We start from the raw sequence: 25,985 nt of genomic DNA on the forward strand, positions 1-25,985 counted from the left end.
TGTGAATGATCAAGCTCAAACTTGAATAGTTTTTGCCTCATCAAATTGAATGGAAAAAGTATCTCTCGTAGTGGGTATATGGAATTTTTCTTACTTGCACTTCTCTCCAACTCTCTATCTAACCCCCCTAGGAATCGCGCTGGTGACCAGATGCAACCAAGGTCAGAAGATTCTATAGAAACATAAAGGGAACTACTTTTACAATATTCTGTACAAGTTTTGGACAAAACACTTATCTTGCTATGTAGCGGAATTTACAAAATTCCTTCGTTTTGTAACAAACCTGGATACACAAATGATACAATTTGCTTCAAATGCTTCATTGACGAATTCATGAACGCTTGTCCCTCGGTAGCTGCAACCAAAATATTTAGATTAACACTATAAAAATTGATAAACTAAGGTTTATAAACAGTCTTCTGCAGAAATGACTTGTAAGTGACTTACCTCGGACCAAAAATCTCATTTGTTTAGAGAAATCTTCGACACGCCCCATCACAGGTCTAATTCCGCAGATTTGAGAGACACAATGTTCCAAATACAGAGCCATTTCCACAATCTTAAGCAACAAAAGGCAGACCGCTTGGGTGTCAGGTTGTATTTGTTTAGATCTATTGCTTTCGCAAACTTCAGTAACAATTGCAATGGTCTGGTCCTGGATTTCAATAAAGCCATAAAACGATCAGAAGTCAGAATCCAAGGTTCAAATGTAATGAAAAGGCATTATGGCATGAAGACAAATGGACCTTCTAATCAAAGTGGTTGTTAACTGATGTAAAATCTATACAACAGGAGGAACATATTACCTGCAAACAATGTAATATTTCTGGATCTGGAAGCTCTGGGAAATGGGAAAGATCAATGAAACCCAGTTCTTCTGCTCGTCCAGCAGCATCTTTAGCTTGTAGGAGTAAGAATTTCAAGATGAGAAATGTGATATTATATATCTGTACAGCAACAGTATCTGAGAAGAATGTAGATCTCCCTGACTCCGCATTTCCATTTACTTGGTCCTTCACCACAATAGCAGTCGGTGAATATTCATCAGGGAGACTGGCAGCTGGAACACACCCAAGAGCAGCAGCAGCAAACCATCCATTTCTGCTATTTACAAATGATGGTTTTTTGTAATAATCATTTTCCTCTTTGGAAATAGGAGCACATAAAAGGGGCGCAGGCCGGCCAGATGACTCTCCAAGACGGTGACTTCTCCTACTAATGAAAGCTAAAAGATGGATAATCCTACCCCGAAGCTCAGAACCCATTTCTTTGGTGGCCTTAACCCATGAGTTTCTATGCTTGGCAAGGATGCAAAGCAGCATAAGAGTATGCTCCATCTCTCTAAAAGCAGATAAAGAGGTCTTCCCCTTCTGAGCTCTTGCCCGTTTCTTGTCATGGTCAACAGATGGGATGTCAGGTGCACTAAGATGATAAGCTATCAGATACGCTTTTTCAGAGAAGAAGTATGATATCATGTTATCTACCACTTCGTTGCGAAGTGAAGTTTCTCCTAAAGAACAAATTGTTTCTGTAAGAACAGCCAAGCCTAATCCCCAAATAAACTGTGGCTTTTCCATCTCAGCTCCCACCATTGTGGATTTCTCAGGCTTAACCCAGTTAGCCACACAGCCATTTGATATTTCGGCAAACAAAACTCTCAGAGATGACAAGAAACCAGAAGCAACAATCATCTCGGCACCTCCTCTCACACTTGCAAGGGTCAAAAGAAACTTCATTATAACTGGAAGAGATTCAAAGCAGCTCTGATCATGAAGCTTGAGAATGAGTTGCTGCAACTGAAGATGTTGTTGGATGATGGGAAGCCACGTGCTGGGTGCCAATAATTTCTTAATTATTAGGTCAATGGTTGCAAGGGTGATAGATTGATCAGGAATTTCAGTGCAGCTGCAAAGTATTGGCAATATGGCCAAACAATTATTAACCACTTCACTAGAGACTTCAGATTCACTGCCATTTGTGCTTGAAGAAGAGATACTGTGAGAACTGAGATCCACCACCAAATGAAGCAGCATTAATAAGGACCTAATTATTTGTTTAACCTTGTTACCAAATAGTCTAGACTCAAGCAGTTTTTTCACACCAAAACCGCAAGTTTTCAGTATGACCAAACAAGTAGGTGAAGGCATGCCACTGTCAATATGCCTAACAAGACAAAGAAGCAATTCCGTCTGAGCAGCTACATAGTTAAGAACTTCCTGAGGTGAAGCATCGGATGCAGCTGTCAGTATTCCCAAAGTTGTTTGTAACTCATTGCATTCATGATCTACACAGGAAAGAAGTCTGTCCCTGGATATTTTCTTCAACATACTCTTCTGTTTGTTCACCGACTGAATTAAATAAGACAAAGATCATAGATCAGAGAAATGAAAAAAGATTATCATCCAATGCACCCTTCAAGCAGCATAGCAACAATCCAAAACGACAATTTAGAATAGTCAACATGAATGAACCATCTCTGGAAACTATAAATCAGCAAGTAATGGATAGATATAAGTCATATAACTAAGAATTTCAAAGACATAATTTAGACATTGACATATTTGAAGAATATCTGGACAGGGATGCAACATCGGTTCTCATGCAGTCATGCACCAAAGTAGCCTAAACACCTGTTAAATTTTTCTATGATACACAGCTTATAATACCGAAAGGAAACATCTTGAGTGAAGAGTGAACATGTGCTGCTTAAGAAAGGATCTTACTTGCAATATCCTACTGAATCAAGAAGATTTATAGAAGTTCAGAAAGGTCTTGAAGACATCTCATATTTGAAGATATCACCTAGTTTAAATTCAATATGTGATAAACCACATAATGTAGAGTAGGCAATCAAAAAGACCAATTGGAAATAGAAAAGACAACCTTTAGGAAAAAGGATTGAGGATTGTTCAATGCATGTTTGTAAAATAGACACTATAAAAGCAAACATGTAATTGCAGAATGCAACCAAATTGATAAACTGAAATCATAGAAGATAAAATGCTCCGGTAGATCCAGCCTACTGAGTACTGACAGAGAAGTGGGCACATGCACATTCCAGATGGCTATCCTTGAGAACCACACTAAAGAACTAATCAAGTCTTTTATGACTATGCAGATCTTACCCAAAACTCAGATAATGATAACATAAGCAAACTAAGGAAAGTTAAAACTTACATCCCCCATATTGAGGGTTAAAATTGTTACAAGAGCTCGCAACGCTGGGAGTCTTGAACCAAGGATCAACAGCATAGAGTTGGCACGCTGCACATAAAGCAATGTAGTCTCCGCTATCTTTTTTGACGCTTTCCATTCCGAGCAATCCCAAATATGAAGGCCAATGTCACGTTGAAGGCGCCAAAGATCAAATAGGTAAGCATTGTTGGCTCCTGCCGAGTAGTCATTTACACACTTCTTCTGATAAGCTTGCAGAAGATTTGAGCTAGATAAGAACTGGGAAAGCTCCTTGAATGCACCATGCTCAATGTCACGCCCCTCCAACTCTCCTTGCAGATGATAATAGAGATCATTGAGTATCAAGTTCTTTATGTGGATTCCTTCACTGAATGAAAAGAATAATATCCCATTACACCAGAGTACAAGTGCACTAAGGATCTTAAAGACAGAAACAAATAGCAGGGATGGAGCATGCAAGAATTTAATTTTAGAAATAAATGCAAAAAAGGCATTCAGAAAAAGACATAAAAAGAATAGGATATGCATCACATAGCCAAAAGATCCAGTCAGAATGCAAATTTTTTAAAACACAGATGTAGCTCCAGGCCTCCAGTTACACAAGCAGCCATCACATCTTTTTGGCAGAAACACACATTATATGACACTGGCGTACAAGCATTTTTTAAAAATAAAAAATAAAATTGTAAAAGTAGGTATCTAATTCATCCCACAAACTGAAAAACTTATATTCCTCATAAACAATAATAACCTTAAGTTACCATAATAAACTTATATTTTATAAAAAAATCAATCTTATTATTTCTCAACTTAACTAATTTTCACAAACAATTTTCATCTTTCATTTGACTGGATATTCACACCAGTAACCACGCTGAGCATATTGGGTGCACAACCTTCAGAAATGATGTTTTATATAAACCATCTTATTATTTCTCAACTGAACTAATTCTTACAATCTCACAAATAGTTTTCATCCTTCATTTGACTGGATACTCATACCTGTAACCATGCTGAGCATATTGGGTGCACAATTCAGAAAACGCAGGTAGCTTGAATAACTGCAGAAAGTTACCATAATAAATAATCAGACTACGGCATCAGAAGAGGAAAGAAGGCGAATAATATGTTAATATGAGCATACACACAAAAAGGGAACGCATCAAATTCTATAGTATATTATTCCATCACAATCTGCTTGCAACTTACTTTTCACAGTTTTCAAGATTTAAATATTAACAATACTTGTTCATGGCTATAAATTTGTTTGCTTATTATTCAAAAACATAGAAGTATATAATCATACAGGTTCTTTTTTAATTATTTTTTAAAATTTTTTGTATTTGTTGGAGACAATTCAAATGGCATGGCATACGGAGTATTATAGAATTAGATTAAATTTTACAAGTTACAAAAGTAGCCCAACACCAAAAGTGATTTTATCCCAAACAACCCCATTTACATTTATTAATTTTTTTTATACAACAACATTCATCACCAACCAAAAATGGTCGATTGTCTTTATCAAAACCTAATGATACTAATTTCATACTAATAGTAGTAGTAGATCTTAAGCATGAAAATATAATCCTAATACTAACTGAAACTGTCACTCTTTTTCACAACATACTAGACAAATAAGCACAATTTCATAATTCACGAAAAAACCATGAGAGCTTAATAGGTACACATCATATAATTGAAGAGCTCGAAAAATGAGATGAAAACAATCACATCTCATACATTCCAAAAAAACAAGTTAACATTTCAATCTATACGTAGTTCTCTTGTTCTGACAGGTTAAAAGCCACATATTTTTGGAACAGAACATCATCACGGGTTTTTTTTTTTTGGGACAAAGTTAACACATAAATTCTTTCCCTAAACAAGATATCCTCTGTCCACAGATATATTCAAGACAACATATGCATACATCTTTGGGATGTAGGGACATGTGGCAAGGAGTACTGAGTACAAGTTTTATGAACAGTAAACTTAATAAGGTTAGTAAACAAATTCATGATGTAATACACAATTATGAAGGAGATGTATATGTAAAGAGGTCCACATAACCCACTGGAACCTTCAGCATGAAAGAGAAAGGAACTGACCTTTGTAGACAATGCAGTAACTTCTGCTATGAAAGATAAAGACATGCTACCAGAATCACCTGTGGCCAACTTCCCAATTATGTGTGAAACAAGCAAACCAAAAGCAATCTGCAGGGAGGACATATAATAAACTGTAAAATATAGAGAGAAATCAAGAATATAGCATGCATCCCAGAAACCACTATCATTCTGGAACCTGGGGTTAGGGAAAAGAATACAGCTATCCTTGGTACACAGTACATCATTTAGAAAACAATTAGGTGAAGCATAAAAAAAATTGCTCGAGGATAGTCCAGTTTCTACACGGAAAAATCAATTTTGGTTCATGTAGTTGACCCCACTTATGCGATTAAGGCTTTGATTGATAGATTGATTGATTGATAGTCCAGTTTATAAATAGCAATATTTAAACTAAATGGACAGAGAACGGACAGCACCTATAAAAAGCTAGTATATTCGATGATATCACTATGGTATCTTTTATATAAACCTGAGATGAACTAAATACGCCCAATAGAAAGATACTCTCTCAGTCTCTCCGTTCCTTTAGTTTGTCCCATTTGCCTTTTGGCACAATGCTTAATGCACATATTTCAGCATCAAAATCTCTAACCAGGAATTCAAAAAAAAAAAAAAATACTTCCTCCTTTTCACTAAATTGCAACACTTTAACTTAGCACTATTCACATACTCTACTTCTACTAACTTTTATGATTTATGGTTAAGGAAAAATAAAGTCACATGGATCTTGTTAGATTCGCCTCAATTTATACTTTCACAACATCAAATGAGAGGTGTTGCAATCTTGGTGAAACTGCATATATTGAAACTAAACATCGAGATGAATCTACCATTCCAATGAATATGTTTTTTTTCTCATATTTATCAATGACCTTTCATTGTTTAAGTTGATCTATCCTGAAAATTGGAGATACCAAATAGGCCAAATAAAAAGAAACAGATAATAATAGTGCATATGCACTTGCAGATTATGATGAATAGCAACAAAGATTTAATATTTTAAACTATCTTATGAGTAAAAAGGAAGACTAGGTAAATATGAAGCCTCTATAATGTAACAAGCTAATACAATAAACTAACCTTTGCTTGAAGATAAACATCAGTATCATACATGCAAGCTGCAGAAGATTTTAGAAGATTACTCAAACAAGGGGTATCAGACCAAGATAACAGGATATCTTCTAGCTGCTCAGATTCTGCGGAACCTTGTGCACTATTCCCAACACAACCAATTCCTTCTTTCAAGGATTGATCAGTTTGTCTCATCAGTGACTTGACATGCATTAATTTCTTTTGCAGGAATATTTCTAAAGCCATAATGTCCAATGCAGCAGACTGACATTGATACTCATAAGATAATTTCTGGGCCTCACTTTCAGAAAGATTTATCGGCAAGGGAGCTTCTTTACGGCTGATGAGAATTACAGATTCAGACAACTGTTTCCAAAACATCTTAGATTTTCTAATGGCCTTCAAAATATCAAAATACTGAGCAGCTCCTTGCCACAGTGCTTTCATAAGATTCAGTAAACTCAAAAGAACTCTGGCATTCCTGGATGTAAGATACAGAAGAGGAAAAAATTTAACTTAGAATAACTTTTTTTTTTTTTTTTTTTTTTTTTTTTGGGGGGGGGGGGGGGGGGGTGGGGGGGGTATAATTATATTGACTGACAAGATAGATATACAATGCATCAATCTTATTACCTCTCAATAAGTGTAACAGATCTATCAACATAAAGCACAAGCATATCCACTAGATGAGTTGCATTGTCAGATTTCAAAGCCTGGGAAGTTGAATAACATCCCTTTTCATTTAGATCACCATTAGTCCCTGAATGGTCAGCTCTTATCTCTTCACCAGCAAATAAAGCAGCGAGAAAAGCAGGCTGCACAAGCAGAATAGTAAACAACGTGAACAGACACCACAGCAGGAAGAAAGTAAGATGTGGTACCAGATAAGTGGTAACATAAAACTCAACATGAGTAGAGACTTACATGCTTGCTTTTCATTCTCATTGGAAGAGCATTAAAACCATGATAAGGGGGAATATAATTGCACAGACCAACAAACTCAGATGAAAATTGGAACTACAGTTAAGCAGGGTACTGCACTACATAGAAACAGCTGTCATGGCAGCCTAAATTCAATGCTGAATATAATTATAAAATATTTAACATAACAAAAATAATCATTTACATTATCAAAAAGAGTTTTTTAGCTTAGCGCCTTAGCATTGTCTAAAGCTGAGTATCTCATATGGTGGACCAAGCTTCGATTAAACCCAAGACGATATGACTCTAACCATGTTTACAAAAAGCACAAGTTCTCTCCAATCAAATATCTGATAATAACGAAATACGGAAGCCCAAGTTCTCTAAAGTTTGGCTCCGTTTGACCTGCAAAGGTTTTCAAGTCCTAAGTAGCATGTGCCTCAAGTAGTCCATGGAACACTAATTTCTCCATAATACGGGCATCTTTATTCCAACTCCAAAACTTCCATATCCATGGGTTCCATCTTGATAGTTGGATTGTATTTGCATACTTGGTAACCATTACTACAGCATAGCTCTTGTTTTACCTACTTAAACTATAGTCCAAGAAACTTCCCAAACACATCTATAGGTATGAAAGAAAAAAGAGAGTGGCAGCCGATGTAGACATAGCTAGACCATTCATATAGAGTCAGCAACAGTTTACTCCGGCATAAAATTAAAAAACATTTAAGCACAACTCAGTTCATTCATATAGAGTCAACAACAGTATACTCTGGGATCATTACAGTTTCTCATTGAAAATTACTGAAATGCAACAAACCTGGTGAGTTGCCGCAGAAGTAAGTAGCTCAATAGCTGCTACAAAGAGGGGTTCATTTCTTTCAGGCTGTTCACGAATAAAACTTTCAATGGCAGATCTTAGTTGCATAACCTGAGGCAAAACAGTTTAAGAAAGCTCAAAACATGGAATCTCCTCATTTAGTTCTTTAGGCAAACCATGCAATTAAATAAAAATTTATCTAGACCAACATATCAAGCTTTTACAGACAATGACTTGTATACAGCCACAAAGTCTGCGTTCAGGTTAAAGGTAGACAATAAGATTCCCATTGATTTAAAATTTCAATCACACAGCACATAGAGTTTGATTGAACAGTAATGTTCCGGATATAAAATTCAACCTGTTTAGCACCGAGACCGAAGTTTGCATTTCCAGATAGATAAGGTTGCAAACGATCAGCAGTCCGGCACAGCAGTGAAAGTGCTGTAGTAGCTCCCACTTGTATAGCCTGCATAGTCCTCCAATCAGCATACTCTATACATTTATCTAATTAAAACAGAAATACATACAAATTTTCCGATCCTAATTATCTCATACTACCTCTGTTCTTGAAAGTTCTTTATGCTTTCCGTTTCAGTCCATCCCTAAAAGTTCTTCACACTTTTGCTTAATTCTATTTTTTAAAAATTCATTTTATTACCTTAACCCCTTCTCCCCACAATGTTTACTTTTTCTCCAACCCACTAAACACATCAACATTCTTACCCAATTGCCTTAATATGTGTGCAAACACTAATCGTAAAAAACTTCTGGCAATGGAGGTAGTATATGACAATAGAAATTAATAGTTAATATTCCTTTCAATTTCAATAGCCCTAATTAGATTTAATAAAGAAGAAAATCTTATGATAAAAAAGACTTGAAGCATACAGGATTTCGGAAATACGAGATTAAGGATGCCAGGGCCTCAACAACAGGAATCGGCTTAGTAGAGTTTGACAGCAATGCTTGGTAGAAGACTGGCAAGCCAGAGTAGTCATCCTGTAAAATAGCAGGGGAATATGGCAGGTAAATACAATATTGTCCATGAATAGTTGCAAATAAATCAAGATGTACCTTGAAATGAATTACAGCCATATGTGAAGCATTAATTAAAGTAATACCATGACCTATGGCTTCTTACGTACTCCCTTGAGTCCCTCCTATGCATATAGTTGTTTCACTTCATTTTACATGCTTTTTATGGCTGAAGTTCAAGGGTGGTTTAAGGGTATAAATGTAGAGTAAAGTTCAAGGGTAGATAGTTTATCAAGGGTATAAATGCCAATTTGAGGGGGAGGCAAAAGGTACTTTGGAGAAAAAAGTATTATTAAAAAATAAAAAATAAAAATAAAATAAAAACAGCATAACAAATACTTAAAAACACAACGAAAAGAATGTACAACAAATAGTTAAAAATGGCAGGAGTAGCTTTGGAAGGAACTTACAAAAAGGCTAATAACAGATCTATTTAGTACTTACACAGATAAAATAACATACTTAAACAAAAGCTAAAAGCAACCATATTGTACCCAGATATAATAACAAACTTAAACAAAGGCTAATAGCAGATCTACTTAGTACTTACACAGCCTACTTCAGAATACCTTCCCCTTACCCTGTCCCCTCTTTGTAGTTAGGCAGTCAGGGTGGGCTGTGAACAGGGAGGATTTTGTTCAACATTCATAATGCAAACGAGATCTATATTGCAAAGAGAGAAGTAGTACCTCTGGGAACTTGGAGAGAATGTTCACTAGAATATCCAACATGGAGCATATTGCATGCTGCAACCCATCAATTTCTCTCCAATCATAAAGTCTGCTGACGTTGAGTTTCTGAGCATAAAAAAAACATCTAACTCTACAATAGAAAAGTAAAAAACCTAGAAACAAGGATGAATGTAAAATTAAAATGAGTCACAGTTACCTCTAATGCTGGTGATGTTGTACAAATAATTCGAAGTATCATACTATGCATGGAAGAATCAGAAAGTACGATATCTTTGATATACCCACCAAGCTTTGTAAGGTAAGGGATAGATATAATGCTCATTTTCAGCACTTCAAGCACCTGTGCAGAAAGGAGAAATAAGATGACACAGGAAAGAATCAGGAAATAGTTTCGTTTTTTTTTTACTAAAACAGCAATGAATATTCTAGGAAAAAAAAAAGCCATTAATTGGCCTACTGTCCAATTCTGCAGAAGAAACATCCACAGATGTGGCCCTAGAGCAATCATATCTATCCAATGTGCTCAGGCATTTGAAGTTTGAACCCATCCCCTCTCTCTCAGATGCATGACAAATACATGATTATGATGTGAGGGGAGCTCTAAACAGAAAATTTACCAACAAGACAGTTATCATCAGATACATTTTAGAAAGAAACACCATAATCTGTTTCTATACAGACTAAAGTCTCTCAACATAATCCATTTGTTTGCAAATAATCTCTAAACACAATCCGCTATTCGGAAATTAATGTCTATCAACATAATCACAATGAATGTAGCATGCGAGTAAATGTACGGTACCAGGCTTTTGACAGAGTCATTTACTGATATAATAGCCTCCTGACTTACAACTACATTCATGGACTCCTATAGTCCTATTTCAAGACTTTTGATACTACAAATATTGACTTGATACTAGGATTGTTACAGGATATTTGATTTTATCGCAAAACTCCATAACTAATAGTTATTGAGACATTTGTTTAAAAAGAAGGTGCTGATATGCATGTCCCATAATAGGGCAAACCAAAACACATCATAAAGTTGAAGATGAGAGCAAAGGATGATGTATTGGAAATTCTAAAAGACCACATCTTATTTATCATGCAGTATATCCAAATAACTATAAAAGTCAATTGATTATGCAACTTTTTTTTTTTTTTTTGACAGTGATTATGCAACTTCTTAGCCATACAAAATAAGGCAAAAGGAAACTAGCAGGTATCAGAGAGAAAAATATTACATACTTTTAGAGTCACATTCCATCGATCTTGCTTCACCTTATATTTCCAGTACTCATGATTAACAAAGACATACTGAAGACAGAACATGACGAGAGCATGGGAAAATTCATTTTCTACCCCAGCTCCAAGAAGTTGCTTGGTGAATTCTAAAACTGCAATATCAAACAGAGTAGTGTGAAACCTCTGCAATATATTATAGTAGTATAACAAATACAAAGTAATAGAACTGGCAAAGGTTAGATAATAAACGAGAGCAAACAAAGATTAGGTACAAGAATGTGTGATAGATGACAGATGTAGGAAGCCAGTGATGAACAATAGGATAGCTAGAAAATTCCAGGATGGTTCCAGAACTCTAGTCCTTAATGGCGGTTATTTATAAATTTTTCACACACCACTTTCAAACTCAGAAGCAAAACAGGGTAGGATGAGAGGCAGGGAAAAGAAATTACTCATACCTATTCTCCTTCCAACCAGCCCTTGAATTTTTAACTAGTTTCTTGAGAAGTCATTTGTAACAATACAGATAGTAAAAAATGACAATACAGAAAATTAAGTATACACTGACAAAATAAGGATATCTTGATGATGCAGCAAGAATTTCAATAAACCTTGCACCAAAACATCTACCAAAGTTCCACTTTTGGAACATCAGGAGGAAATCAGAATAAACAATGTCTTTTTTAGACCCTTAACCCCATTCAAGACACCTTATTCTATTGTCAGACAGAGCTCGATAATTTGACATAGGACCTCAAGATGTAACAACTAAATCAACAGCATCTTATATATTATGACAAAATTAAAAAACTATAGCTTGGCAGAAAAGAACAAAGGGTTTCCAGATTTGTAGGCAAAGTTTAAAAATGTTAATAGGTATGATTGTAGCTAAGTTGATTGACTAATCAAATGCAAACCACTTTTACACTTTATTTGAATTGCATTATACAATCACTAGATGTTAGCACTTTAGACAATTTATATGAATGATTGAACTATTTTGTTGCATGAGCACTTAATGCATATTGAAAAGAATGACAACCCTTCCTTTTTGAGTACTGTTTCATCTTCTATATAATTATTGCCTGTACGACTGTACCTTTAACTGACATACACAATAATTTGAGAAATATATTTTTTCCGTGGAACATAAAAGCAATACAAATTAACACTCTCTTCATTAATTGATAACATACAGCTTCTTACACATTTGAATGCACATAAAAGTCAGTGGCTAAGAGAAAGTAAGAAAAGGAAAACTTAGCTAAAATAATGTTTCGTATTTAATCCAATTTCATTATGTAAGTGGTACATGTTTACTTAGGTTACACCACAATCAAACTCACAAATGAAGAGTGATGATAAAGTAAGAAGCAGCATAGAAGAGAAAGAAGTGAAATGATAAATTTAGATTATAATGAGGATTATTTTCGCAGGACCAGGAAATATCTACAATAACTTCAAACAGCATAACTAAAGAGGCAAGTGTACACTAACAAGTTAACAAAATCGATTCTGTGACTTTAGTGTGGAGAAAATAGGCAAATAGGTAACAATAATTTCCCAGCAATATTCAACTCTTTCTGAACAACAAAACAAGACACCATAAGCTCAGAACAGTACGAAAATGTATCATTTGGAAAATCTAAGGAAATTAAAAAGGTGACCATCAAGGGAAGTTAACTAAGAGTAGGGATAACAAGAAAATGCTATGACTTGGGCATTGGTTAACCCCAATATCTAGCAAACGGAAGCTAGAAATGGAAGAATGCAAGCTAAAACCCCAACCATAATTACATACAAAGTTTAGATACATTTATTCAAAGGAGAAGGATGAACCAGTGCAAGGGACATCTGAAAGAAAACTATGGAAACTTTCTTTTCCCTTTCCTAGGAAGAGATACATGTAGAGAAACTAAGAGATAGTAAATAGTTACATAGTGCAGCCACCTGCAAAGCTGATTAAATACCCCACATGATCAAGGGCCAAAACTCTATAGTGAAATTCAATTTAAACAATGGAAAATATAGTACGATTCTGTATGTATGTGAATGAGTGACTGCAAAAGAGAAAGAGCAAAAGTAATAAGCATGATCAAAATCAATGTAGATACCTGAAATAGTCAGGGGACAACCACCATTGTGCTCACAATCAATCAAAAGCATTTTTGCAAGTCTTCCAGAAAGTAACCATGAACCACTGGTATAGAAACAGAAAACATCGAATGTCAAGTTCGATATCTTGATATGTCCATTTGTCAATCACCACTTGTTTGATATCTTGATATGTCAAGTTCGATATCTTGATTTATCATTGAAGCGATTTACTGGAAATTATAATGCTCAAACACTAGGTCTTAGTTTTAATTTGCTACACCCAGAAATCTTGCCAGTTTTATGATAGGAGTTGTTGGAGTTTACCATAAAATTGACATATTAGGATGAAAATGACGATACCAACAGTCCATTGTTAAAACTACGATAGACGAGATTTTATAGTAATCACAAGCAAATTGTGTAAGAGACAGAAGTTTCAATTACAAGATAGAATTAGGTACTACAACCTGGTCAATCCAACAAAACCATAAGCAATTTGAGGAGTTGGAATAGATGCAAACACAAAACAAATAAATGATATCCTCAAAAGCAAGTAACAACAATACTACATATGCGTTTCACTTGAAAGTTAGACAGTATAATGAGCAAATGATAAGCACTAACCTTGATAAACTACTGTTTTGATCATCGAATATGCTAGACTTTAGGGACAGATCAAATATATTCATCTTCAAAACCACAGCACTAACATGTGATGGTGAGCTGAATTAGAAGGACAACAAAAGGAAAGGAATTAATTCTCAAAAAAAAAAAAAAAAAAAAAAAAAGAACTCTTTTTTAATCTACAAACTTTGTTTGCTCAAAGCATGCTTCCAGAAAAATAGACAATCAGCCAAAACATAAAACAATTGAGAAAATTACCCTTTCATCATCTTTGCAAGAATATTAACAGTCATGGACATGGCTACAACACTGCCACTGTATGGTGACAGATTCCTGACAAGGTTGCACAAGACTTCAACCATGTCAATCCTGCAATAAAAAGGAGATTTGATATTAAAATATTAAAAACCAGACAAGGAGAAATAAACAAAAGCAAAATGAAACTCGGACTGAAAGGTACCAGATACCACCCTCCATACGCTCACCACCATAGCTTGTTTGAAGATAAAGTGACTTGCCAATATTCATCATAGAAAAACAAACATCCTGCATATGATTAAGCACAGGATAGTGTGAGAGGATGTTGCAGGGAAATGGTATGTAGTGTAAAGATGTATGCGATGTTTTATTCATGCCGCTAAATACAAAGTCTATCTATTTCAGGTGAGTAAATATTGTTCCTACTGCACATGGCTTAATTATTTTTCAAATATGTGGCCTAAGGGACCAGCAAGCAGCTTAGAGCCTTAGACATAACCACTATCAGACACGCACAAGATAAACAGCCTACCATATTCGGAAGTCCAAACTCTCTGTTTCCTCTTGTATACAAGATACTAATAAATTGTGATACCTCATCATACCATATTGATTTCACTATTACAGCACGATCTTTTCACCTAGTATCATTATTCTGTAAATGTTAACAGTGCAGACTATTGATGTATACTGTGAAAGCATTCATTAGCAACAGATAGTCATGTGGAATAATTGCCTGTATTGGGATGATTTCATTCCAGAGGCCACAAGTAGAAGGGTATTAACACCTCAGCTTGACTACTCGAAACTCCTTAAGGTAGTGCATACCCTAAGTCCTGGCTATATGATGTAGGGCTCTGAGCAACAGCACTATCTCAGTAGCTCTGCAATAGCACTACGTAGTAAAGGATAACATCCTGCTACTTACACACAAGGGGGAGTGCATATCAGTACATTATACTCTCAATCTCAAACCGACCTTTACTGGTCTTCAAGGTTGTTCTTTGATTGATCGCATCTTTTTAATCTAATACCCAAAAAAAATTTAAAAAATATGTCCATAATATAATTTTAAAGGCTGGTCCAAAAAGTATAGCTGCACATTTAAGATCAGCATAAGTTTAAGATTCTTATTGTTAACCAAGTATACAAGCTTTGATTTAACCTTTCTTAGGTCTGCATTTATTTGACCCTCACACCCTAGGCAAGGGCCTTGGTAGAAAATCAAGGATGTAGAAAAACAAGAGTTTGACATCCAGATCCTAGAGGTTACTAAATCCAAAGCCAAGCACTGTAATTAACTGGACAAGAGGGCAAGTTAGACCAACAAAACTTTGGAGGAATAGATATGCTTTCGAGTAAAATTGTGTTATAGGGTGTTGTATAGCAACATTCACCTATGAGGCTATGACCAATTTAAAATTCTATCAATAATGAAGGATTAAAATCTTATTATATAATTTCATTTGAAACAGCCAACTCCAAAAATAAGAGGCTAATTAATTCACTTAGCAATCAGCATGCCAACAAGAGTATCAAATAGCTTCTTACCATGTTGCAGGATACAATTCGACTAAAAAGGTCAAGGATCACAAGAACCTCTTCATTACCATCCAGCTCCAGCATCTGGGCTAAACGCAGAAGCAAGACAACCATCCCAGACTGCTTGTACTGCAAGTTTATGAAGCATATGTTAATGCCACAGAAAAACACTCCAGTTCAAACCAAAATTTAAGCAAGTAAACAAGCACTCAATCAACCGCCTTACAAAATAAAAAATAAAAAACACATGAAGTAATAAAAGATAAAAAAAAAAAAAAAAACGTCCCACAATATTATACAATAACAAAACTCATCATAATAATTGTCTACCATCCAACAAGTTCCCAAATATCAACCAATCAACGTTCTAGTAATGGTAAGGGAAAATGATTTAATTTACAGGGAAAATGAATTCGAAACAAGGCACCTTTGTACCTTATTATTTATAATTTGTTATAGGCTAATTGTAATGATCCAGAATAAAGAAATTTAAGATGCAAGGGGCACTGAGGTGGAACTTTCTTTCATTCTATGTCATGAGAGCAAATGGAGCAAACAAGAGGCAAATCGAAGATACTTTAATTACCTCCCAGCGCACAAGAGCAGTTTTGGAATCAATCATTCTCAGAATACGACCACGGGTTTTACTTGGAATAAGTAAACCTTCAACAGTAGGAACATGCAATGGGATTTGAGTCTCAATTAACTGAGATGCTCCACCAACCCATAAATCACTATCTATCTCAACCACAGACGAGATTCCAACAGATTTCTCCATGAAATTGTACCTGCAAACATATATAAGATGAGAAATCCAGAGTTATGACTTATGAGACAGTGATGTCCCAACTTTGATTGTCAAATCATTTATGCCTAAGAGTATAATTGGACAATAAAAACTGAATCCACAAATTTTCAATGTGTCCACTCTCATTATAAGACAAGGTTCCAGAACAAGTCAAAGCTTTTGTGTGCAATTATGGATTCTTATGCTGGAAATTCCCAATGCCTAAGATAATCTATGACTCTATGAGCATGATGACCCCATAATGCAATATATGCATCATTGCACAATGTGCATGTTGCATCAAACTAGAGGCAAAACTAGGTGACACTAGTTTCTGCATTGTAAGCTAGTTTCCTCTTATGAGAACGATATCATAAGTGTGCTAAGGGTGCATTGACCATCATTCTAAGAATTATATAAATAATATGTGAATTTGTTGATTGGTTATGGGAAAAATGAGAGGAGGGGAGGGGAGGAAAGAGAGTGGGGAGGGAAGGGGGGGAGGGCAGCGGCAATCAACTTCCGTTACTACCAAGTGGGTAAATTGGTAAGAGAGGAACGTCAAAATCTAAATAAATACTTAATTATGTTCCTAATATCATCTGTATGACTGTATGCGGGAGATTAGTATAATTAGCATCCTTTTGGACACATGATCATCAGAAAAAAGATTTCAGTTACATTTTGGTACTTAATTTAGTTTCTAGAGGACAGTGTATCCTCAACCTTTGAAGTTAATGCTTCTCTCACTCATAATCAATCAATCAAAGCCTTAATCCCATAAGTGGGTCAGCTACATAAACCAAAAGTGAATATTCGTATAGTCATCCCCAATAATCTTCCTCCTCCATCCCTTACGATCAAATACCTCATTCTCATGCAAATCCATTTGCTTCATATCCTTCCTAACTCCTTCCAACCAAGTCATTTTCGATCTCCCTCTACCTCCTTCTCTCACTCATAAGGTTAAAAAATTAATTCTCCGTCCAATTTAAATTAAATGTCCTGCTTTGAGTTTCAGCACTAAAGTTTGCAAAATGTGAGCAATAACTATAATTATATAAACATATTAAAAATGGGATGAATATAGTGTCACTATATCTAGCTTCCTCGTGTTTATATTACGAAAAAAACGAATAAATCACCACAATAAAAGCATTACGAAGCTGTATACAACTAGGAACACGGAAGAGGGTCAGCGATAAAATCAAACCACTGAGACTTCAAGAAATTTTCACAGAAAACAATTCACTATAACACAAAAAAACAAAATCTTTTACTCACACACACTCTGCAGGCCAGCACCCCTCAGAGACTGCAGTTAAAAAGCGAGTCAGCTCGATAGTTCTGTATGGAAAATCACCCTCCAAATTGCAAAGAAGACAACGAACAGGACCGTCGACTATGCTGCCCTTGTCCCAGAATTGAACACAAAGTGACTCCTGCAGCATTTTTAAAAGCAGATTACAAACAAGAGCACTTATCTACGAAATCAGCGATTACAAGTTTAACTTTGGTGTACCCTAAGGTTTCACATGATTCCATTTTTGGTGCACTGTGTTTATACTAATTCCATTTCGGTAACCTGACATTCAAAGTTTTTTTCCCCACTTTAATGCCATGAAATTAAGTTCTTCAACAGTTTTATAACTTCCATTTAGATAATTTATCACGTGTCTTTCATTATTCAATGGATAATTGTCGTCATCTAAAATTCTTACGAATCCCAAGTTTCTTAAAAACAACACACAAAAAAAAAAAAAAAAAAAAAACTACAAAAAAAAAAGAAAAAAAAATCATTTCCCTTCCTTATATTCTGGTTTTTTACTAAAAAAATTTAAAAGAAGAAAAGAAATCTCGGCAAATTCATCAAACACAACAAATCCAATTTGTAGTGGAATCAACGTATAAAACAAGAATTGCATGAAAGAATGTCAGGGCACCAGTATGAAATTAGAGAAAACACAGGACACCAAAGTGGAATTATGCCAAATTTCAAGGTGCAAAAAATTTCTTAAAATTAAACTACACATTTGCTAGTTTGCAAATATCAACTTTATAAAAAGCATGCACATAATAGATGGGACTATATCAAATAACGAGCACATGGTTAACACCATTAAAGTTGACCCTTTTGGATTAAAAACCAAATCATACAGTACTAAAATACTACTCCCTCCCAAACTACTCGCAACACCTTTAAGTGATACAGGATTTAGGCAATTTAATTGACGCTATATTCTATTGGATGGTAGTTGATAGTTGGGTAATTTTTTAAATGTAGTTAGTGGGAAATGTGTCATTACTTTTGAAGATGTGAGTGAGGGGATTTATTTTTATGTTTTTATAAAAAGTAACAAGTATATTGGTCTGAAAGTCAGTGAGAAATATGAAAGATATTGAGGGTTCATGCCTTTGTAAAAAGTGTTGTAAGTAATTAGCGACGGCATTATAGAAACTGATACACATCATTCCGGACAGCGGGAGTATATTATTAAAAAAAATATTAAAAAAAAATCCCTGAATAAGCACATAAAAAAAAGTTATGAAATTAAGGAACCTTCATTTAAGAAAATTTAATGACACATCCATCTACTTCCAAAAGAGATAGTGCAAAAATGCTACTACATCCATCCCATTTTAGTTGCCCATTTGACCAAAAATGAGAGATTTTTTGGTCAAACGGGGCAAGTAAAGTGGAACAACGTGAGTATTTGCCAAGTTTAAAATACAAGGAATTAACCTCGCTCCATCAACCAAATACTTCCGGGAAGTAATGTATTCACAAATGTAGTTACCAATGATAAATTTCAGGAAACATTTAAAAAAAAAAAGTAGAATACATACCTCTCCACGGTAGGTCTCACATAGGATATTTAATATAAGTCTGAAAGTATCATCTTCCAGCTGCAAAATGATGAAACCATATAGGTGAAGCTAAAGTAAACAACTAACATAGTACATTAAGTGATGCCCCCCTTCATCACCAAAAGATAAATAATTACCTGGGTATTAATTTCATAAGATGCAATAAATGCAGAAACAAATGTCCTCAATATGCTTCGGTATCCAGCCAGAGGTCCCTTAAGCAAAGACATACAGAACCCATCAGGAATAAAATGATAATGGTAACTGATTTCGGCAAGTACTACAGATCAATTGTCAAGTCTCTGCACAATAGTTGATATAGTTGCAGACTTACAGTAAAAATGGCAAAGCAACATATCCAAGATAACAAAAGGAATAAAATCACTAACTATACTTGCTAGATGTACAGATGAATATCAGCAGGTATAACTTACATCTGAATCCTTCAACACATCACTTCGAAGAATTTCCATAAAAATGCTCAATGAAGAAGACTCGAAGGCTTGACGAACATACCCAACATGGTCAACTTCCTGAATAAATTATACAACATGTGCTTATACATATGATATGTGAAAGAAAACTATATTATCAGATAAGCTTACCGTTAGCTCATTATGTTCCTCTTTTCCAGGAAGTGATACAATCAGGCAAAGAAAAACAGCCCAGGCAAGGATCAGAGGACCCGCTTCTTTGGTTTCATAAATATCAAAACTGGATATTACAGAATCCATCTCTAGGATATCACTTGATGAAAACACACAAGAGCTATCCTTGCTGAATAACAAAACACAAAGAAGGTTGTCAGTTGTCATAAAATTGTAAATAATGCAAAAGAAAGACAAACAAAAGGAGCCAGTCGCTGGAAACTTGACCAATTAAAATTTTTACAAGTCTTTGGGCACAGCAATAGAAAATTTTACAGCAGCTAAGTCCATAGGAGATATGGACCCAAATTAAGCTTTCAACCGCGTTATTGTACACAGAGAAAGTTTATTTGAAGAGGTTTGACAGGAAATTAAAGCTACTCCAGCGGAAATGTGTCATGTGAACATATTTTTCAAGCCCCAAAAACATGTGCAAGGGTACACATATCCTTGCTAGTGGATATAAAAATATAAGGTACCATTCCTTCCACCATTGAGTGTTAGACACAGAAGAACGAGCTTCTAATTGTTGCAATGCTATGCAGGACAATTTTCCCAATACTAAAGAAACTGCAGTTCAGGAAAGGAAAAGGAGCCAGAGGAGGATTAGGGCAACATTTTCGAGAGCAATGACACACTTCGGATTTTTTAATTCACCACTACAGTAAACCAAAGTATAGACAGTCATGCCAATAGCTGAAACAATTAAGTCCCACTCCAGACATTTTACTTAATTTTGATGGTGACAAAATCAGCAACATACAATATTTGCACAAGCAACAATATTAATTTTAGGTGGTCTATCAATCTTTAGAGCAGAAGGCAATACCATATTAATTGGATCAAATTGAAAACTTGCCTAAAGGGAATTTCATCATGTATCATTTGAAGAAGACTTTCAAAGTCCAAGGCCTCTATAAGTATCAATAGCATCTGAATCTTAGCACGATAACAATATTTACAAGCTTCAGCAGACACCCCCAGCTTAACAAAGTTTGAAGATCCAGCTGTCATATCCTGAAATGCCAATCTTTGGTAAGTGAGAAAGTGACAGTATATATTCCACAATTACATTGAGCAGTAAGAGAAACAACAGAAGGACCAACTAATAATATACCTTATACAGCAGGCATAACTCCTTCCATTTAGAAGCACTGCAAGTAGAGAATGACTCATAATATACAAGAAATAGAATGTCCAAGATCAAGTTGGCTTCAATTAGAATCTCTTCAGCCCATAAAATGAAAAGATCAACATCCTGGATGCCATTGCCATCAAGAACACAGTAATGAGACAGAATCCAAGCAATAGATTATTGATGAATTGTAAACTTAAGATCAGGAAATTAATTTCCTAATTTCACAATGATGTCCTTCTATACAAGTATCCATCTAGGATAGACCTAAATTCATTCTCTAAATGAGCATATGCTACAATTCCCGCACTATCAACTGCATAGCCAATCCATTGTCTCCCATAATAACACATAACTGACCAATATTCTGTCCTGATTTGGTTTAAATTTGAATATAGAAAGTAAAGACTTATAATCAAAGAATACAACAAAAGTTTTACTAGATACTAACAGGAACAAAAGTGTTCTCATGTGTACCAATTATCAAACTCATCATAACCACCGGACCATCCCAACCTCTCAAGACAACACCTGCTTCTAATAACAACCAAGCAAATTAATCACCAATGTATGTACAATATACAAAAGGCAATAGTGAAAGACCTAGTCATAGGTCCCCAAACCACAACCTAGAAAAGGGCTAATATGACAATCTCACAGCTATATGGCCTATACCTATAAAAAATTTCATCATTCGAAAATTTATATGACACAATTATAATTTTAAAATGTGAACTGGACATCCATAACATGCAACAAAACAATCATGCAACGACATACCATGTGCTGAGGAAAAGATGATGATAGTTGTCCATCCAGAATAGATATCAACTTGCTCTCTAGACCATCAGAAATGAGCTTGGAAACCTCATGCCAAATGGCTTTTCCTTCTTCAACAGATGATCCAACATTCACTGAACCAGGATTCAGAAATCAATATTAACCACATTGAAGTTATTCGTGGATTTCATATACAAATGTTGAAGAGATGAACAAAAAAGCTACAGAACAAATGAGGCAGATTGTTAAGGAAATTAAGGAAGGATACCAAATCGAGAGAGAGAGAGAGAGAGGTGAATAGACAATTAATGATTAATTGTACTCCCTTTTATTTTTATTACTTCTTTCTTTCCACTGCTATGAGAGAAGTCATAAAAATAATCAGGAGTCTCAAACAATTTAAAAAAGGCATCCCAATCTCTCACACCACTCTAGCCCAAACAGTTGATGATCAAACTCCAACATTATTTTCATTAATTAACTGCCCTGATAAGTGAACACTCTAAATTGGGACAAGGGAAGTATATAATATAGTATAATAGCACAAAGGTAGCACGAGAACGTAAACTCACATCCGTGAATAATCATTTGGCGAGCACATTTAAGTAAGCATTGCCTTTGAGTGTAATATTGCAGCACTATCTTCAAAAGAGACAACAGTAAGACAAAGTAGTCAGCTGATATGATCCTGCTTTACTGTAACTGTAATTGTTAGGCATGACATTTTGGCCTCAAAAATTTGCACCAGCTTTTTCATTGATAATTACATAAACATGAAGAAGTGCACAACCATAAAAACAAGATATGATATTATAACTAAAAGGTAGGTGAAGCAACCAGTTCATAAGACACAATCTGCTGAAAAATAATTAATAAAAATAGTGTTGCATTCTATATTATCTAGGTGATAAGGTTGCGTAGAATCCCTCACAGCTAGGGTAATGAAACACATTATTTCTACCAGCACTCAATAAGACATAAGAGGTGAAAGCCTCTAATATATTGTCATGATTCTTCTTTATTTGTTTTGAACTTTTTGGCTCAAGTAACAATGAACATTGCTAAATCACACAAGGGGTATAGCCCATGTGTAGGAGGGTTTGTCACATAACTCATAACATATCTACATCAGCAGGCTACACTAGAGTCAATAATCCATATTCTAAGTGCACCAAGTATTCACCAGCAAAGTTATAAATAAAAAATGAGGCATTAACATATTAATTTAATACAGTAGGTAGGAAAACTACAGACCTCATGAAGAAAACCTTGTACGGCACCATCAACAAAATCAGTTTTCTTATCCATCGACCTTTTGACAAGAATATATGACTGTATCTCATCTAAGCACTGCACAAAATTAAGAGTGTTTGATTATTACTCATTCTTTAAGTAAAATATAAATCTTTCAGCAAATGCATTTAGCATGAAATACCCTACTATCATCTCTGAGTACTATTCTGGTTGACAGAACAAGAAAACCAGGAAAGCAACTGATTTTAGCATGTAATAGAAACAGTATAACTGTAAAATTTAAGACTAGCAAGTAGATATCCACTGCATGACCTACACAAATAAGAGCACAAGATGAATAAATGGAAGTAACGCAAAACACGACCACACTTGTGTAGGATCAGTTCTATAGATCGTACCTTTGTATCCTTCCTCGCTAAGGAAGTAACGCAAAACAAAGAAGACAGTAACAACTTACAAACCTTTATTCCATAAGCTTTTGCCTTTCATCTAGAGTGAACAGTCACTATATACACTTCAATTGAACTTGTCACCTTTCCAAAATTAGTAGCAGTTTTTTTATTGGTGAATAATGACAGGATTTCCCAATATGCCACTCTAAGGCCTTGTTTTCTTCACCTTTATTTTGCTGAAGTGAAATTATTTTATCTTAACTTAATTTATTTTTACTTATCCTAAATTATTTTTAAAACTTATTTTTACTAATTCTTTTTTATTAATGTTCTTTAAAATAACTTCTTCTTTTTTTTTCTGATGAAAATTTATTTTTGCTGAATTGGAAATAATTTTACACAACTTGAATTTCTTTTACAAAATATTATTTGAATAAAGTGAACAAAACAGGGCCTAACTTCAGTAAAAGGACACGATATTACAAAGAGTTTTTAATTACATCAAATCCTTACTTATTAAATAATGACAAGTTCAAACATGATATAATCTTAAATAGGCCTTACACCAGCCCTATGCCAAAGGAGATTTTGACAACATATAATCCTAGTAAGTTCGGTCCTAAAACCAATTGGTGATAGGTTGAGTAGCTCTTAGTCATTCTCCTTCTACACTTTCAATGTGGGACAACAAGTCCCAACTTGCACGTGGGTTGTATTCCTAACAATTACTCTCTCTTTGCCTGGAAAAAACTGTCATATGGTCCTTAGACTCCTTACTCAACTTAGGTAAGAAGTTAATGTGAATTTAACAAAATAACCTTTGTAGAGGCTGTGTAACTTGTGTACCTCCAACATTCCAAATGGAGAATTATGCAAAATCAAAGCATGACCAATTGTCATCTTAAAAATGTGAAGAAAAAAAAATTATTCCAAGCATCTAAAATAGGATATGTTACTATTATTTCCGAACAATTTTTTTCCAAGCATCTAAAATAGGATGTGTAACTAATTTCCGGACAAAGAAATATCGATTAGTTTTAGAGAGATTAAGATGGAATCAGGAACTATACTTTTTACAATATCTAGCCTAGGGATCAAGCACCTCTTCTATAGTTGTTCAAGATAGAAATGTCAATTACACTTGACATCTACGATCAAAATTACAATGCCTGATGAATCATCACACCTATAAATTTTCAATAAACACGATGTCGAAATACAGAGAAATGTACTTCTAAGTAAATTGATGCCACCATCACTAAAGAAGCATTAACTAATCTAGCAAACTACTGAAACCCTTGGTATCCATAACATTACCGCGAAAAATCAAGAAAACACTTTCTTTTAAGGAATCAAATTAGCAATTCAATAAAATTAATTTTAAAAAATAGAATAACAAATTCAAATTAGCAGCATTGAAGCAAAAAAAAACAAGAAATTAATTTGAAAATAAAAAATCGAAAAAGCATACCACAGTGGAGCTGAGCTTCAACGCCAATTCCTTCAATTGAGGTTTAATACTCAATTTATGCGAACCAACACTAACTTGCTCAGAATTCAACGCCGATTTCGACGCTTCACTCGGAGGTTTAAACTGAGTGACTGTATTCAAAAACCAAGCATGATTCTGCTTCAACTTCTCAACCTACAGATGAAAAAACCACCATTGTTAGGGCACGAAATTCGAAGAATTTGAGAAAAAGTGAAAGAGGAGAGAGAAAGTACCAGAGAAGGAGGGAGGTCGGAGGAAGAAGGAGAGAGATTCTCGAGGTGAGTGAGGAGGAGAGAGAAGGAGTCAAACCAGAGAGAAGAATCGAGAGAGTTAGTTGAGGTTGCGGCGATGGAGGAGGCCGCCATTGGAGAGAGTGAGAAGAAGCTGTGTGAAGTTAGGGCTCAGAGGTTTTTCTGGTTCTGTGTTTTTAGAGCCCGCGCTTTTGATGCTTAAAGTGGAAAGAGAGAAAGAGAAGAGAACTGAAGAACTGAAGAACTGAAGAAGGGAAAGACGGTATGACCTGGTCGTATGAGCCCAATGTCCAAACTTTTTTTTTTCTCCAATATCGATTAAATTAATTGGTTAAAGAATTTACGTTTTAGTTACTCGAGAATTTGGATCAAATTTCTTCCTCATCATTTCGTTTTTTTTTTCAGCGTATAAAAAAATTACTCTCATAGGATTTTAGATCAGTAATTATTTAGTACCAAATAAAATTCCTATTTAACCAATTACTTTGTATGAATTTTCATGTATTTTGCATTATAAAAAATAACACAATACAAACATAAATTCCATAACAGAAAAAAGTATGGTTTATGAAAATCTAGATAAGGCTAAGTTAACCCAAATACAAATGAGTATAATTGTGTATCTCTTCAATCCCTAGTTTGAGAAGTCTCATTCACAATTCACAAATTTATGTAGGTGTAAAATCCTAATAGTATGAGAATATGGACTTTATAAAACCGCTTATAATACATCTTAAACAT

The 25,985-nt window shown here is 34.9% G+C and overlaps 1 protein-coding gene across 2 annotated transcripts; it reads right to left on the reverse strand.

Annotated features, from left to right (window-relative positions):
- Window positions 1-25,602, reverse strand: LOC110718576. 2 transcript variants are annotated; one of them, XM_021897434.1, is made up of 32 exons: window positions 25,227-25,602; window positions 24,973-25,146; window positions 23,110-23,205; window positions 22,428-22,497; window positions 21,856-21,989; window positions 21,058-21,198; window positions 20,800-20,957; window positions 19,899-20,070; window positions 19,728-19,826; window positions 19,431-19,508; window positions 19,273-19,332; window positions 17,710-17,867; window positions 16,225-16,426; window positions 15,648-15,767; window positions 14,299-14,384; window positions 14,097-14,207; window positions 13,839-13,937; window positions 13,232-13,317; window positions 11,121-11,269; window positions 10,069-10,212; window positions 9,870-9,977; window positions 9,034-9,144; window positions 8,504-8,611; window positions 8,143-8,253; window positions 7,032-7,213; window positions 6,408-6,879; window positions 5,307-5,414; window positions 4,198-4,256; window positions 3,178-3,562; window positions 807-2,348; window positions 448-655; window positions 1-355 (listed from the first exon to the last, which is right to left on the reverse strand). In XM_021897434.1, the coding sequence occupies exons 1-32, from the start codon at window positions 25,356-25,358 to the stop codon at window positions 255-257; spliced, it is 5,964 nt and encodes a 1,987-aa protein (XP_021753126.1). In that variant the 5' UTR covers window positions 25,359-25,602; the 3' UTR covers window positions 1-254. The 2 variants fall into 2 exon arrangements, with proteins under 2 accessions (XP_021753126.1, XP_021753127.1); XM_021897435.1 differs by lacking the exons at window positions 24,973-25,146; window positions 25,227-25,602 and having other exon boundaries at window positions 22,428-22,493; window positions 23,110-23,156.
- Between the last annotated feature and the right edge of the window lie 383 nt (window positions 25,603-25,985).

The sequence above is a fragment of the Chenopodium quinoa genome, unplaced genomic scaffold (genome assembly GCF_001683475.1).
Source record: "Chenopodium quinoa cultivar QQ74 unplaced genomic scaffold, ASM168347v1, whole genome shotgun sequence".
In the NCBI taxonomy this organism is placed as follows: Eukaryota; Viridiplantae; Streptophyta; class Magnoliopsida; order Caryophyllales; family Amaranthaceae; genus Chenopodium; species Chenopodium quinoa.